Source organism: Melampsora larici-populina, assembly GCF_000204055.1.
Source record: "Melampsora larici-populina 98AG31 unplaced genomic scaffold MELLAscaffold_3, whole genome shotgun sequence".
Classification (NCBI taxonomy): domain Eukaryota; kingdom Fungi; phylum Basidiomycota; class Pucciniomycetes; order Pucciniales; family Melampsoraceae; genus Melampsora; species Melampsora laricis-populina.
In genome coordinates, this window is record NW_006768767.1 from 2,322,302 (window position 1) to 2,337,926 (window position 15,625).

At 42.6% G+C, this 15,625-nt stretch overlaps 2 protein-coding genes across 2 annotated transcripts; one reads left to right on the forward strand and one right to left on the reverse strand.

Annotated features, from left to right (window-relative positions):
* On the reverse strand, positions 1 to 909 carry MELLADRAFT_46844 (uncharacterized protein; the record flags this gene model as incomplete). Its single annotated transcript, XM_007405208.1, has 4 exons — positions 1 to 132; positions 198 to 293; positions 391 to 494; positions 591 to 909. Coding segments are annotated over 4 exons (651 nt in total), but the record flags the coding sequence as incomplete, so codon positions are not given.
* A 12,451-nt stretch (positions 910 to 13,360) lies between these two features.
* On the forward strand, positions 13,361 to 13,973 carry MELLADRAFT_70828 (uncharacterized protein; the record flags this gene model as incomplete). The annotated part of the gene is made up of 1 exon (XM_007405041.1): positions 13,361 to 13,973. One exon carries the CDS (start codon positions 13,594 to 13,596, stop codon positions 13,858 to 13,860), a length of 267 nt encoding a protein of 88 aa, XP_007405103.1.
* Between the last annotated feature and the right edge of the window lie 1,652 nt (positions 13,974 to 15,625).

The window sequence follows — 15,625 nt, forward strand, 5'->3', positions numbered from 1 at the left end:
ATTACCTATAGCTGGATTCAATGAAATTGTTGATGAATTATTATGCGTTGGAATTGTGGGATGTGAAATCCTCCATATATTATTCATTAAATCGTATGTTACATCACGTGAGATAAATGAAGCAAATGTATGCTATAAAGACATTATAGACTCTTGGTTAGTTAATCATTTAGGACAAAGAGAAAAAGCTGACTTACACGACTTTGCATGGTCATCACTTGTATTGCATTCGGAATAATCAAAGCAGTCATTTTCTTTTCAATCGAAACCACATCTGAAAATGGTAAGACCAACTTAAACCCCCCCAAAAAAGTCAACACGAATTCCCCCCAAAAAAAAAGATTTGAAAATAGGGTTTTTTTTCTTAAAGATGACTTGGATTTTACTAACAGTTGTAACCCATCCAAAGATATTCGCATTAAAACAAAGATGTTGTTCAGAAATATATAATCTACCTTGAACCAAAATATCACGTTGTAAAGCACAACCATAATCTGTAAGCCAAGAAACCCCCCGAAAAAGAAAGAAGGAAACCAACATCAGTACTTTTCAGAACGGAATCCAAGACTCAAGAATGATCGAAAATGAACCTTCAATTAAATAATCATCTTGAGGAATAGCTTTAAAGATTGAATGGAAATCAAAGTTTCGTTTTCTAGAAGCCACAGCATAGCCCGTTCCAAGAAACTGATCATCAAATTCACTAGCCAAATCATAATTAGAGCCATGTTGATGAAGTACAGAAGTAGGTGATCGAAACCCATTAGAAGTCGAAGAGTTGATATTCAAAAGTTGTGGATCGTTTAAGTTTCCATTAGATTGATGAGTTGAAGTCGGATTAGACGTTCTACGGATCGATGGTGGTGATGGTACATGATTTGCTTGGGTTAACAAAGCTACACCTGACATGGCTAATGCTTCGGCTATTCCTCCAGTGGCAATCACACTATTGGTACTAGTGATCGAAGATGATTTAGAAGCTTTCTTATTTGGTTTTCGTGGATTGATCTGATGATTTGATGAGATAGGTGAATGAGTAGGTGTAGCTGTAGTAGATGTCGATGATAATGGTAATGGTGCTAATAATGTAGTTGAAGGTGAATTACGTGAAGGGGGAGCTTGGCTTGAATTGTTGATGGTAGGTGTTGTTGTGTTTTCGATAGATTGATTTGAAGTGGATTCGATTGAATCTTGATCTATTGAATCTTGAATAAGTTGTTGTAAACTATGAGTATGTTGATGATGGTTCTGATGAGATGGTTTAGGTTCTTCTTGTACTGCTGTTTGATGATTTGATGATGATGATGATGATGAACGAATGCCAGTTGGAGTTGAGTTTCCAATACCAATTCCCGATTTAGATGAGATTGAAGTTTTTGAAGAATTAAAGTTTGGATTGATATTTAATGTTTTTAATGATTTGGGAGTGTTTGAGTTGAGATTGAAGAATGAAGCACTAGGTGAGTTTAATTCATTTTGTGGTGTGATGACTAATAATGAGTTATGGTCATCATGACTTCTTTGATCGATTCTTGATTCTTGTTCTTGATTATCCAAACTTCCTGATGGTTTTGATCCTGGTTGAGGTGTTGGTTCTGTGATGGATGATGAATTGGGTGAATCTTCATTTGAAATTATCAATTTAGAACTAACTGATGAGGTTTTCTTGGATCGAGATGTGAATTTGTTAAACATTTTCTACTTTCCGAATCAAAACATCAATTCTTATTTGGAAATATTTACTTGATGGTCTATCTAGATCGATCCTGATATTATATTTCTTTGAACTTGTTTATTTTGATTTGGTTTAATGTCCTTTAAAGCTGAACTTCATGAAACTGTTTCAAGTTTTAATTTCTCTGTTTTCTCTTTTAACGCGCTTCTTTTATAGTGTGTTGTTGTCAAAATTGATTTAGATTAAAACTCAATTACACAATACTCAATTCAATTCCACGTCACTTTTCTTCAAACTCTCATGTGCCTTCAAATCAACAAGTTGGCTTCTATTCCCAGCAAGTCAGAGAATCCAGGGACTCATGGAATCCGTGAGCCTCGTTGTACGGGGAGTTGTGAGCATGGTACAGTTCCGCAGACTATTTGTAATGTGCCCAACTGTCTGACGGGTCTGAAAGTCACACGGACGGATGCATCATACGTGTCACATGCAGTAACGCAATACGGCTAGACTATCTCATCAGATCTCATCTCATCCACCCGTCCGCCATCCCGACCTCATCCTTACCCCAAACCAAGGTTTGATGTGTAACCTTGCAATACCCGCGAATAAAGCGGAAGTAATACCAACAAAAATACCGCTAGAAACTCGGAAGCAAGGAGTAATAAGATGTACATACATCCAACTTTTTGGGTTTTTTCGGTGAACAAAAAAACCAAAAACAAGTGAACTAAGATGTATCTCCAAGATTGACCCATGTTGACCTAAATTGACACCGGTTAACGGTGACCTCATATGCCTCGAAAAAGACCTAAGCTTAACTAAGCCCCTCTAGCGCGTTCGCCGCGCCCTCGCAGAGGGGCTTATATCGGACTCGCGTTTCATGGCGGGAGAGCTCCAGAAATTAAGTGCCTTTATGTACTTTTCTGGAGCTCTCCTCAATTCCTCACCGTAGGATTTCTCAAGGTTCAGGTATGTTCTCCTTCATGAGGAGCTACACAACCTCGTACCACTTTCATCAACAACTGAGAGCTGTGACGCTTTCAGGAAACGTTGCGCAAATGGTTTCTTACGTCCTCCTGTAACAGCCTAAGCATGCCAGTACAGGCCTGTACTGGCCTTCACCGAAATTTGGATGTTTGGTCCTTCGCCAAAACTGCTGTCGAAATGGATAAAAGCTAAAACCCTTAAGATATTCATCAAAACCCTTGGATATCGAGGGACACTTATCCCGGTGGCGCGAGGTCCTTTATTGTTTTTACGAAGACGAAACCCTTGTGGTGTTTTGTCAAGAAATTGGTAGTTTCCGACAAAGCTGCCATTTCAGCCTCCTGGTCTGAAATAGCCAGCTACACATTGCAACAAACTGGAAATCCGTTTTGAATACCCTTACTTCCAACAAATCTTGCTGAAAGTGGTACGAGGTTGTGTAGCTTCTCATGAAGCTACACATATCTGAACCTTGAGAAATCCCACAATGAGTATTTGAGGAGAGCTCCAGAAAAGTACATAAAGGTACTTAATTTCTGGAGCTCTCCCGCCATGAAACGCGAGTCCCATTTAAGCCCCTCTCTCGACTACTCGCTCGTCCGAGAGGGGCTTAGTTAAGCTTAAAAAAGACCACACCATTTTCGTAGTTTTGGGATTACGGCCAAAAGTAATTGACGACGCAACCACCCACTCTATTCCCTCAGATGACCCACTTTCACTCAGCCTTGCCTTTACTTTGAAGGTATTTGTTCCAAGACCAAAGCAGTGATACCTTGTAAATTGCAGATCAAGGGCAAAGCAGCAAAGCGTCATTGATGAGGCATCAACCCACTTTATTTCTTAAAACCACTTCCACTCGGCCTTGCTTTTGAGTTTTAAAGAGCACCAAAGTGATATAAGGCTTTGACAAGACATAGATCACCAATACTTCTCTTCATCTCTCTGCCCAATTTAGTTTCATATCCACTACCTTTCTTGCTTCAACCACCCACAATGTGATAGTTTGACTGTTTACCCCTTCTCTAACTTTTTTGCTTTCAATCAAAGCACGACTTCAATTTCCATCAATAAGACCCGGCGTCTTCTTCTATTTTGTCGCATTTCCATCCGCTACAAATTCAATTTCTATTACTCACACCCAGTGTGCCTTGTTCTTCATCTTATTTCCATTTGACCATCATGCTCGTCAAAGACTTGATCAAAGAACTCTTCGAGTTGACACCCTTGATACACAACACCCTGACTGTAGGCCAACTTTGCAACTTTGGAGCCCTCGCGGCAGACTTTTTGAAGAGGACCGACATCGCCTATGGGCCCTCATGTGAGGAGGGGCCTCTTGAATTCATCACCCATTGCCTCGACCCAGCTCAGCCCCCCACTACCTGGGCTCAACTATGGTACTTGATGTACAAAGACCTGCCGGCGTGTGGTTACGACACCTCCCATTTCTACCACCATGGGATTCCTTCAGCCTCACTTCGTCCTCCAAACGCCGTTAAGATTCCAGAGAAAACATTCAGCCCTCCTACAACAGTGTGTTTGACGTGCGTTACAGTGACTGCTACCGAATACGAAGAGCCTCTTCCACTCGAGACGCGATGCCAAGTCTATGGATACTTGTATGACATTGGCGGTGTTGAGACCTTGCAATACTTCACGGCGTATTGTCGTAGTAAGAATCTTTCATCCATTTTTCCGTGTCTCAATAATCTTCCTTAAGAATTGAGTCTTACCTTCCTAAGTTTCTTTACTTAGCAAGGTAAGAATCTGTGTGGGCTAGAGGCCTTCTCGAATCTTTAGGGATCCGGGAAGGCCAGTTTTTAAGGGGTTCGACTCCTATTAGTTCTATTCGTGGTTTCTTAACCGCTCTTAGAACTAATCAAAGAGTCCAACTCCTTAGAAAGACTAGAGCGTGGGGAGCCGGGGTCTCCTCACGGGGGAAACGGCACGTTTACCTTTTACCATATGTAAGGGAGGGAGGGCTGGACAAAAAGGAATTTTTTATGCTAGATTACTAGGTTAACTAGACTATATTCTTAAACGAAGTTGAGCACGTATAGAAGGTGTTTTACTGTGGTGATAACTGAAGGATAATGAAGAGGAAATGGAAAGGGGGGATAAGGGAACTAGGTCTAGAGTGATCTCTAGTTCTAGTCTTCTGACTTATACTCTCCTTCCTGATACGTGTCTTCTTTTGTTAGTGACATATGATACTTCATAGTCTAACATAGTCTTCAACAATTCCAAAGAAGAATTTGATATTCTCTCTTTTGGTCTGAAGGAAGACACGGTGGTCTATTACTAAATCCTCAACTCCTATCAGTCGTTCATCTCAGTGCACCCTTCATGGATCAACTTCACACATCGTGCCTCATGTAAAGGCATATCTCCCTAACATCCACATACTCACGGACTGATATATTGAGTATTTTGCTTACAGACTGTAATGCAACTTACACACCGTGCTATATGCGTCGTGGCGAAAGTCGTGAATACTATACTCAGGCTGAAGGACAACCTTCTACGGCTTGATCAATCACTCGTCAATTGAGGTCACGCAGTTGTGCTTGGAAGTGCTCCGAGTTGTAAGTTCGAGTGTATCCTTCTTTGTCGATCGGGCACTAACACGTTGAAGTACTAATTCAATTCGTTGGTGTCTAAGGAATAGATATAATATCCGCTTACCTGAACTCCAACGAGATGTTTATGCTTCGACTTGAAGTACACCGTTGAATGAGTGGGTCTTCTCCTGCAAGCGTCAGACGGGCAGATCAGGCCGGTCTCTGCGCGGTTGGAAAGAGGTGGATATGGTACTCGTTGAAATGGGTTAATCGCAGTGAGGTTGTAATTAGGAGGAACTTTGGCAGGCATTAGAAAGATATTGATAATGTTTGCAAATATATATACTATGTGTTTATATATTGAGTGTTTCAAAACCGCAAAGAAGTTCATTCCTTCAGCTTCTTCTACCCGGCTTTTCTCCCTTTCATCTAGGTGGTCTTCGTTCCCGAAGTCATGACCATCGCAAAGTCCCTCTCTGTTACGATCTAATATTCCCCTGGTCAGCTTGTGTTGATCACCGCCAGTGCTCGGGTTGCTTGAGCGAAATGTGCTAACTTGGTTCATTTTGCTGAATGGATAAAGGTGGCATGGATGACCGGCGGGCAAACGAGGAGGTGACGGGAGAACGGAATGACGGATGTGTTCTTTCTGATTCGATGCGTCTACCTTCGGAATTACATATACCGAATTGGTTGTATATATATTTATACACTTCTATTTGGGTCAGACTGTATCGCTGCGTGACAGGGGGGGAAAGCTCACTGCTCACCCTTTGGTGAGCCTCGCGGATTCCATGAATCCCCCGATACTCTCCAGCAAGTTGTACATATAGGATTGGATCGTAGAAAATAATCATCTCACTTTTCAATTCAGAAACCTCAAATTGTCAATCCTTCAACAACACTGTGATAGGATTTCCCATTTTGGCATTCTAACAAACAAAGGGGCTAGAAAAAAAAATTCAAGACTTGATCAAATAAAATAACCAAAACCCTTGCCAATTTCTGCATTCTCAAGCTTTCAGAAAAATCGAATTCAGATGTAAATCAAACACTGATCAACTTCTCCTTTTCAAACCGTAATTTTCTAGAACCACATCAACATGCTTGGCCCAGGCGCGCCCGGAAAGGCCATCTTGAGGCCAGGGGCGCGTTCATGACCTATATTCAACATGTGAAAAACACGGTTTGATACCACATTAAAGATGATGGAGGTGTGAAGAAAGATTAAGATACTCAAGACCATTAACTTAACTAAGTCCCTTGATGCTGAGACATCTGTCATTCAAGTAAGTTGAATCTGCATAGCTGAGCATGAGGGACTTACATCTAATGTTGTGTTAACTGGCCTGAGGCCTTATAAGGATTTCCTTGCAGAAGAAATCTTGATTTGTCCTTTTTCATGAGCTCACCAAAGAAACTTTTACCGTGCTTCATGGGGATATGTATGCGCTGAAACCCCTCTTCATAATGTGCAAGTGGAATCATAAAGATTCCTTGGTTGCTCACTAAGCTACATGATTTGATATTTTGTGATTTTCACCTATGGCTCACAGCTCTGTTAAGTTGAGGAATTATTGTCATGAACCACAGAGCTACATGCCAGCTACAGGTGAATTACATGTGAAAATGACAAAACAAAACAATTATGGTACTCAAAGTTGTGTATACTTTGCCGTGTCTAGTTTTTTTTTTGGTTTTTTTGAAGCTACAGCCATTCTGATATTTGTTGTCGCTCACATTTTTGGAAAGAAAAAGTTTATGAGCTCGAAACCTAAGTTTTAACCAGTTAAAACCTGAAAAATGGCTGTATCTCCTTGAATTACAGCCAAATTCAAAGTTTTATCGAGTAAAAACTTAGGTTTCACCAAGTTTCACTTTTTCTTTTTCAAAACAGAGCAACAAGAAATATCGGAATGGCTGTAGACACAACCCGGAAAAAGTATGTCTTTTGTTCAAAGCTCAAAAATATGTACTTCTGAGCCAGAAACATAGTTTTTCCTGGTCGTGTGTAGTTGTGAAAAAGACAAAAAACTATCTAAGGCAAAGTATACACAACTTTGAGTACCGTAAATATGTAGCTCAGTGAGAAACTCAGGAATTATAATCATTCAAGTGGCACATTTTGAAGCAAGTAGCAGCACATATGCCCATGAAGCATGGTGAAGAAGATCCTTGGGGCAATACTGGAACCGCTCCGCACCACTCTGGATTTTGGCCAGTTTGGGGTGCGGAGCGGAGTCACTGCGCTCGAGCGGACCGCACCGGCTCCGCTCTTTCTCAAAAAAAATTGGACCCTGGTCGAGTGGAGCGGCAAAACCGCTCCGCTCGCGCTCCGCACCGCTCTTTTGAGCGCTTGATTAGCGAGAAAAACAAAAAATTGTTTTTTTTCAAAGGTGATGTAATAGAAAACATGTTTATATAGATGATATAACTATGTAAAGTAGCATAAATGATAGAACCTAGCCTTTCTTCTTATTTTCGTTCTTCTTATTTTCGTTCTTTTTATTTTCGTTCTTCTTTTTATTTTTCAGTCCTAAATAGCATTCAAGGGCCTTTGAAGCCTCTTCAAAAATCCCATCCGGCATGATTCCTTCTTTCATCCACGCTTGACACCCAACCAGACGCTCCATTGTCTTTGGGAGCATACTACCTCTTGAAGGTGTACACACATCGGCGGCCGCGGAAAAGGTCCGCTCACATGCACAGGAGGTGGCTGAAATAGCTAGATAGTCGCGGGAGAGCTTAGCAAGTGTAGGGAAATGTTGTGCGTGGTCCTGTGAATTAAGAAAGAAAAAACATAAAGAAATGATAGTCAACTTCAAACCCAAGTTGCAGATAAAAAAAAGATAAAAAAACCTGGACTAACCTTCCACCAACCAAGTGGAGTCTGTTCCTTTCTGATTGGGAAGCGTCCAGACATGTACTCTTCCAGCTCAGACTTCTGTGAAGTCTCTGTACCTCCGTTCGCCACTCCAAAGATATCATATTCATCGACCTCGGTATTTTCATTGTTGTCATCAGGTGGAGGGGTCGCATTGCGTACCTGAGAAGCTTCTAATTCAGTGGTATAAGCAGTGTCAATCGCTTCAAGTGCAGAGGTTTCGTGTTGGGGGTAATGGATGGTGAAGAATTTTCCACGAAGTCGAGGGTTCAGAATTGTCGCCAAGACAATGCCTTCAGAATCTGCCGCCTCTTCTTGGTACTTGGTAAGCCACTCGATCATGATGTTGATCGAGTTGTCGAGACTTGGAAACGTGGATGCTTCGGCTTGATGAGTTTTGAGGTCAGAGATCACCCGGCGATACTCTTGTAGTAAAATACAGCCAGTAGGGCCATTGCCCTCGACACAAGATGTTGCTTCGACAAAGGTCTAGTCAAACAATGTTGTCAATATCTCAGTTCAAAACCACCAGAGGAAACCAAAGACAAAACAAACTTACCTTAAGGACCTTGTTGACCATCTCAACTGCGTGCCATTCTTCAGGTGAGATTGTAACACCCTTAAAAAAACATGCCTTACGATCTGCTGCGATCATCGAGTTGATGACCTTCATTGACAAACATATATCAGTATAATTCAAGAAATAAATTGGACATTTGAAAAGTTAAAGAAAGATCACAAAGAAGGAAGACTTGCCTCTTGAGCCTCCAAAGCTATCTGCCAACTCGCGTAATGGCTGTTCCAGCGTGTCTTACATGGGCGTTTGAGCATGCGACCCTTGTATCCCATACGGGTCGCACGCGTCTTGAAATTGTTGCGACGAGCGGCACTACTTGCAATCTGCCCGGAAATTGTATCGACCTAATGGGAAAATTGAAATATCAGCGCTCACACTTGGACAAAAAGTAGGAGATGGGTACTGACCTTTGCAAGGGCTGACGCAACAACATCCTCGGCCACATCCTGATCCTTTTCTCCTTCGCCCGCATTGATGTTAATGTCAACATCACTCTCTCCGTCATCATCAACTCCATCGGGCTTCTCAGGTAGGTCAGTGTCATCTTCTTCTGAGTCCGGATCGTCTACTTGAACCTTGCCATCGCCATTGTTAATCTCGAGAGCAGGAATCGGGAGAGAAACTTTCTTGGGAGTCGTTGGTTTTGAAGTTCCAACCGTCTGACCTAGAGCTTTCAAACCGTGGCCAACGGTTAAATTCAACTTATGCGCATAACATTTTATATGATGCCCTGAGGCATTCCAATAAATCGGGTCGTCAGCTTTTGAGAACATTGACTGCAGCTCAGCTGCCATCGGACCGTTGTTGCCTCCACTGTCCGTGGTCTGAGCTAGCATGTAAGTAGTTTGAAAAAGATAATATCAGTATGAAGAACTAACTAAATGAATAAAGAAAAATAGATACAAGGAAAACAAAGAAGGACGACTTATCTTTTTGTGAAGTCCGTGTCGGACCAAGAATCTTCCGATGGGTCTTGCAAGAAGAGCGCCAAAGTGACGCCATGCGACCATTTTGAGTGTAAGGTGAGTTGATTTATATTCCCAATTGTTGTTGATGTAGTTCGCTGATGCGCCCACAAAGGCGAATCGGTTGCCTTTAGTGGTCCAGACGTTGTGGATCAGGCAAAACTTGCCTTCGTTTTGCTGTTGAAAGACATTGTTGTTTTAGAAACATAAGAAGATGAATATAAGTGAAAATGTTCGGAAATGAAAAAAGATCGGAAATGACTTACTTGAAGCGTAGTAATCACCTTGTTGTGCAATCCAGCAAACAGATGGTGTGACTGCTGTGCCGCCCATGTCTTTGAGCGAAGCACAGCTCCTCGATTAACACCGCTGAATGCTGCTCTCAGGAGTGGGTCTTTGAACCGAACCCAAGGTAGAGCGTGCCAAACCACCCACATGACTAGAAACATGTTGAGGAGATTGGGTGAAAACTTCGGTCCAGCAAGGTATGAATCTAATTTGGTAGCCTTTTCCTCCTTCTTCTCATCTTGCAGTCTTTCTTTGTATGAAATCAGAAGCTTGACACCCGCAGCAATCGCTTTGTGACGGTTCTTGCATTGAGGTCGTCCTTCGCCTCCATCGCGATGGCACCAAAGACCCCAGAAGGATCTGTCCCCGGCAGAATACGACTTAGGACACCATCTACACTTGTAAAGTAGACCCTAAAGAAATGCAACGTCAGTGAGCTGTGTCGTGCATGATATAATGAAGGTGGAAAGAAAGGAAGAGTCAGAGAATACCTTAGGAGGAAAATAATATGTAAGCAGGTCCTCAACGCGGGCCGATCGAACTGCGTTGTATCCAGGTTCGCTCTGACTAACAAACTCAACATCGGAGTCTTGGTCAAGGTCGGCGTTTTCTGGGACCTCAAAAGCCTAAAGAGATAAAGAGAGCAAAAGATTGTTAAAACAATGATCGAATGATTAAATCAAACAATCATGATAGGTGAGAACCTTGACTTACATCTGATTTGTCCGATTTGGTCCGCTTAGATGTTCGGGGTGAGACTGTGCCTACACTACCAGATGGTGATCTGGCACGCTTGCAAGTTGAAGAGCGTGTCTAGATAACCAAACCAAAACATAAGACATTGGGAATGAGTATTGAGTGTTTAATGATATTGATTGAAATGATTAAACTCACTTTTCCTGGCGAGGTAGGTTTTGCTTTTGATTGAACTGGTGCTGGACCAGCTTTCTTCTTGCCCTTGTTCAAAGAAGCTGGCGGCCGAGGTGAAGCCAATCGATTAGCAAGAGGTCCAGGAGTTGATTCCTCCTCCTCGTCATGAATCGAAGGAGATGCTCGTTGACATGAATCTTTTGGAGGTACAACAAAACCTGGCTGGGTTCGTACAGGGCTGGGTGGACGAAGTTGTCTACTAGAACTGTGACTGGGGACCTGGAGCGAGGAACTATTTGATGATTTTTTAGAGGGTGCCATTTGATCAAGCAGACGAGAAAAAAGGAAGTGTGGGAAGGAAGATGAAAGATAAGTAAAGGAAGTATACGAAGGTAAATGCAAGGTAAGTGTAAGATTTTTTTATTTTTCTGATCTGAATAAAAAAGAGCGAGGGGGACTAACCTAATCAAGATAGTAAACCAAGAAGTCCAAAAAAAAGACAGACCACAAGCTAGCCGTAGTCGGAAGTCTTGCCAGGGGTCGTCCATGTTGCCAAAACAGTCGAAGCGCCACGATCTTTGGTGTTGGTGTTTGAAGGGATAAGTGATTGGAATTGAGGAGGGAAGCCACCTCTACAACCTGTACCCTTGCCCCTGGGTACAGGGTTTCTGCTCCGCTCTATAGAGCGGGGTGCGCAGGGCCGGAGCGGGGAGCGGAGCGATGGCTCCGCTCTATGATTTCCCGGTCCCAGGGAGTGGAGCGGAGGGCTCCACTCGGATGTGCGGTGCGCGGAGCGCACAAAAAAGCGCTCCGCTCCTGCTCCGCTCCCGCACTTTCGAGTGGAGCTGTTCCAGTATTGCTTGGGGAACTCACAGGAATGAGGAAATTGGGATTTCCTCTGAAAAGGAATCCTTACTCCTCAGGCCAAAATGACAAGTTTAGATGTAAGTCCCTCATGCTGACTCCTGAGACATGTGGATTCAACTTGCTTGAATGACATCTGTCTTGGCATTGAGAGCATCCACTATGGTTGTGTTAACAACATGAATCAGTGTCACTTTAATGCTAAAATACAAACAGCTCCACTATGGACCTGTTATATACCTGTGGTCTGTACAACTGCATCAAATCTTGCACCCCGTGTGTTCAAATCTACACATGCCTACAACTTGATTGATTGTAGGAACCATGGTAAATCAGATGGTAAATCATCCCAAAGTTGTGGTTACCAACTTGGATAAAACACACATGATCAAATTTTGTGCTCAGGAATTCAAAATTTACAATAAATCACCCTCATGATAGTGGGTGCTCTGAGGGCCTTGGTTAAGTTAGCTAAACCCATTTTTTTAACAATGATGACAGGACCAAAGTTGACTAAGGCGGTGTTTGGCCACGCATTTGACCATGGTTTTATCGCCTACTGACTGTGGTCAGAATGCAATAAAACCACACTTTTTTTAAAGCGTTCGGTAGCTTAAGCATCGGCCAAAAACCATGGTTTTATCGCCTACAAAACCACAAAAGAATGTGGTTTTTGCCTCTTTCTCAGAAACAGCTTTTTGTGGATTTTTTTCGTGGTTTGACCACGGTTTCATGGTTTTGACCGTGAACTTGACGGTTTTTGGCCACTCACGTTTCCCTCAACACTTCTTTACCTCTCTGTTTCTCTCTCAAGTCATTCCAAATCATCTCCAATTTTCTCCAATCATCTAAACTCCTTCAATGGCATCCAAAAACAACGGAAGTTCCCCGAAAGATCCACCAATTCAGTGGACTGACTCTCGATCGAAGTGGTTATTAGAAGAAGTCAATTGACAGATCGAGCTGGGTCGTGGAACGGATAGTGGTCTTCAAGCCAGTGGTTGGACTGATGTAGTTTCAAATTGGTATGAAAACTACAAAGTTTCTAACTCAAAAAAACAACTCAAGAATCAATTTCAAAAGGTACATTGTATATATGACTATGCGAACTCTGTTCCATGTAACTCATATGAAATTTGCTTTGCTCCTCTAGCTCAAGAAAGCCTACAACACATACTACGAGATTGCTTTCAAATCGGGCGCTGGCTGGAACAACGAGACTCAACATGTTGATATGAGTCCGGACCAGTGGAAGACTTATATTGATGTAAGCAGCTTTCTTTTCTGTTCAATATCATGCATTTCATCTACTCAAATGTGCTTTACTTTTACAGTCACATTCAGATGTGAAACAATTTGAAAAACGAGTGTTCCCGTTTCTCGAGCTCATGGGATCTTTTATGGGGAAACAGCATCAAGGTCTTCCCAGCAACATAATCGGAACTGGTGCTCCGATTCCTTCTCCACCTTCGAACCACCACAAACCAGCTGAGGACGAGGACACGTCTGACCTAGACCAAGGTGGAGTTTCAGGTAAGTTGATTTTGCTAATTCTTTTTTTTTCATTTGTTTGATATCTTTTTTTAGACTCTATGATACAGCCCAATTTAGATGAGCCTGGAGCCACCAATACCGTTGCTCAGACCCCTGTCACTACGAAAAACCCACTTCCTTTTAACCGATTCTTGAAGGGCAAGAACGTGGTGTTTAAGAGTGGCATTATGGACTTTCCCAGCAACACAACCCCAACCACGGTCATCAAGAGAGCTGTGACCACTCCCAGCACAAGAGCTTCGACTTCTAAGCGTCAAATCTCTCTTTCAGCTTCACCTCCACCGTCACCAGCTGGAAAAAAAACCAAAGGTCCGACCGCAGCTCCCAAATCTTGATTGACAGGAACTTCAGCCCTTGCGAGCTCGATGGACCAAGCAGTCAAAGTAGAGAAGACTCGACTCACCTCTGATCTTGCAATAGCCTCGGCGAAGTTGGAGAAGTTCCCCTACAAGAAACAAGCGATGGAGTTGTTTGACCAAGGAGCGGCTGAAGCTTTTGGAGGTGATGAGGACCTCGAATTGGAGGCTGCTGATGTTCTTTGTGATGAAGCTAAGGCTAGTTCATTTGTAAATTTATCAGCAAAACTCAGATTCAAATGGCTTTTCAAACAAATCAAGAAGAATGAAGAGTAAATTGTAGGTATTATTCCAAACTCTTTTGTAAACACATATTTTAAACTACAAATACATGTATTATCCCAAATGTTACAAAAGAAATGAAAAGTAGTTGTTTATTTGTATCCTTTGATCAATGAACAAAAGAAACACAAGTTTGTTTTTGAGTGAAATTTCAGCATCCTTATACACTTTGAGTTTAGCCACGTCTTTGAGCACGACAATGAGTAAGATATTCATCAAACATAGCTTGTGCTATGATATCACGTTGATTTGCTCCTTCAGCTCAATTGAGAGCTGTAGGTTCTACATATGGAGCAGGCTGACGAGCAGCCGCTTCAGCTTGATCTTGCATGCGATGTTCAAGATCTTTGAGTTCGTCAAATTCATCAGGTCCACCGTGAAGTCGTATGATATTATGTAGGACACAAAGAGCTACTACAATCATGCTCTGTGTCCTGAGAGAGTAGGAAGACATATCTCGAAGGATTGGAAATCGAAATTTGAGTACTCCAAAGATGCGCTCGATGACCATTCTTAGACCGGAGTGGCGCAGGTTAAAAAGCTCTTTGAAGGTACGGGGTTGTAATCCACACCGACTCCACTCTTGCAAGTGATATCGAACCCCTCGATAGGGTGTGAGAAGAGTTTGAGTGCACATATAACCTGCATCACTTAAAAAGTAGCGACCTAGAAATGTTCAGATTAGTTCTGGTACATTTGATTTGAGAGAAACAAACAAACATACCTGCTGGGACTTTGAAGCGACCCCCTCGACAGGCTTCCTTAAACACAGTACCATCGTGATTGGACCCCGGAAAGCCTGCGAGAACAAATACAAATAGCATTGAAAAACTACAAGCTGCCAAGACGTTCTGTGAGAGGCCCTTCTTGTAACCTCGATAGGACGGATGTAGTTCATGCGGAACTACTGCAGGTATATGGGTTCCGTCCATTGCACCGATGCAATCCTTGAAGTAAGGAAATCGTTTAGGATTGTCTTCGATTTCAGGTGGGATCGGTGTGTTTTCACCAGGCATCACGATAATTTCTTCCTTCAGCTCAGCAATGGCTTCACAGACTTTGTTGAAGTATCTACTGATGGTATCTCCTGACCGCTGAAAGCGTTCTCCAGCTAATCGATTCGTACCGGAGTTGCCCACAATAAAGAGAAAGATCATAATCTGTTCTCAAGCCGACACCTCGATTGAACTTTGGATTGAAGGGCTCAGACGATCAACCAAAGCATCAAATGCTGGTTTGTTCATCCGACACAGTTCTCGGAAGCGGACTGGAGAGCCGTTGTAAACTTCTTCAGCATAAGCGTTTCCGCGAAGCTTTGATGTTCGACATGGCACTTTTTGGCGACCAAGGAAGTCGAGGACGGCTCGGCCGGCTCTGAAGACCATCCCTAATAGGTCAAGATGGGGTTCTTGATTGCTCGATGTCGATGAACGTGCTGATTCAGACATTCAAAAGGTTTTTTTTGGGACTTGGAACTTTTTGAAAATTGATCAATTTCATTTTTCATTTTTTTATCGCATTCACCTTCAGACCGAGCTGAATGCGCTTTCTGACTACATTCCTCTGGATTCTCAGTCAAAAAGCGCCTTCGACCACATTCATACATGTATGAATGTGGTCGAATGCGTAGGTACTGTGAAACCTCCGGATCCGTTTAACAAAGCCTCGCCGGATCCGGGTTTCCTGTAGTGGTGAACCATCAGATGGTTCACGCGACGCGCATGTTTTATTTACTTACTTCCATATATATTATATGGAT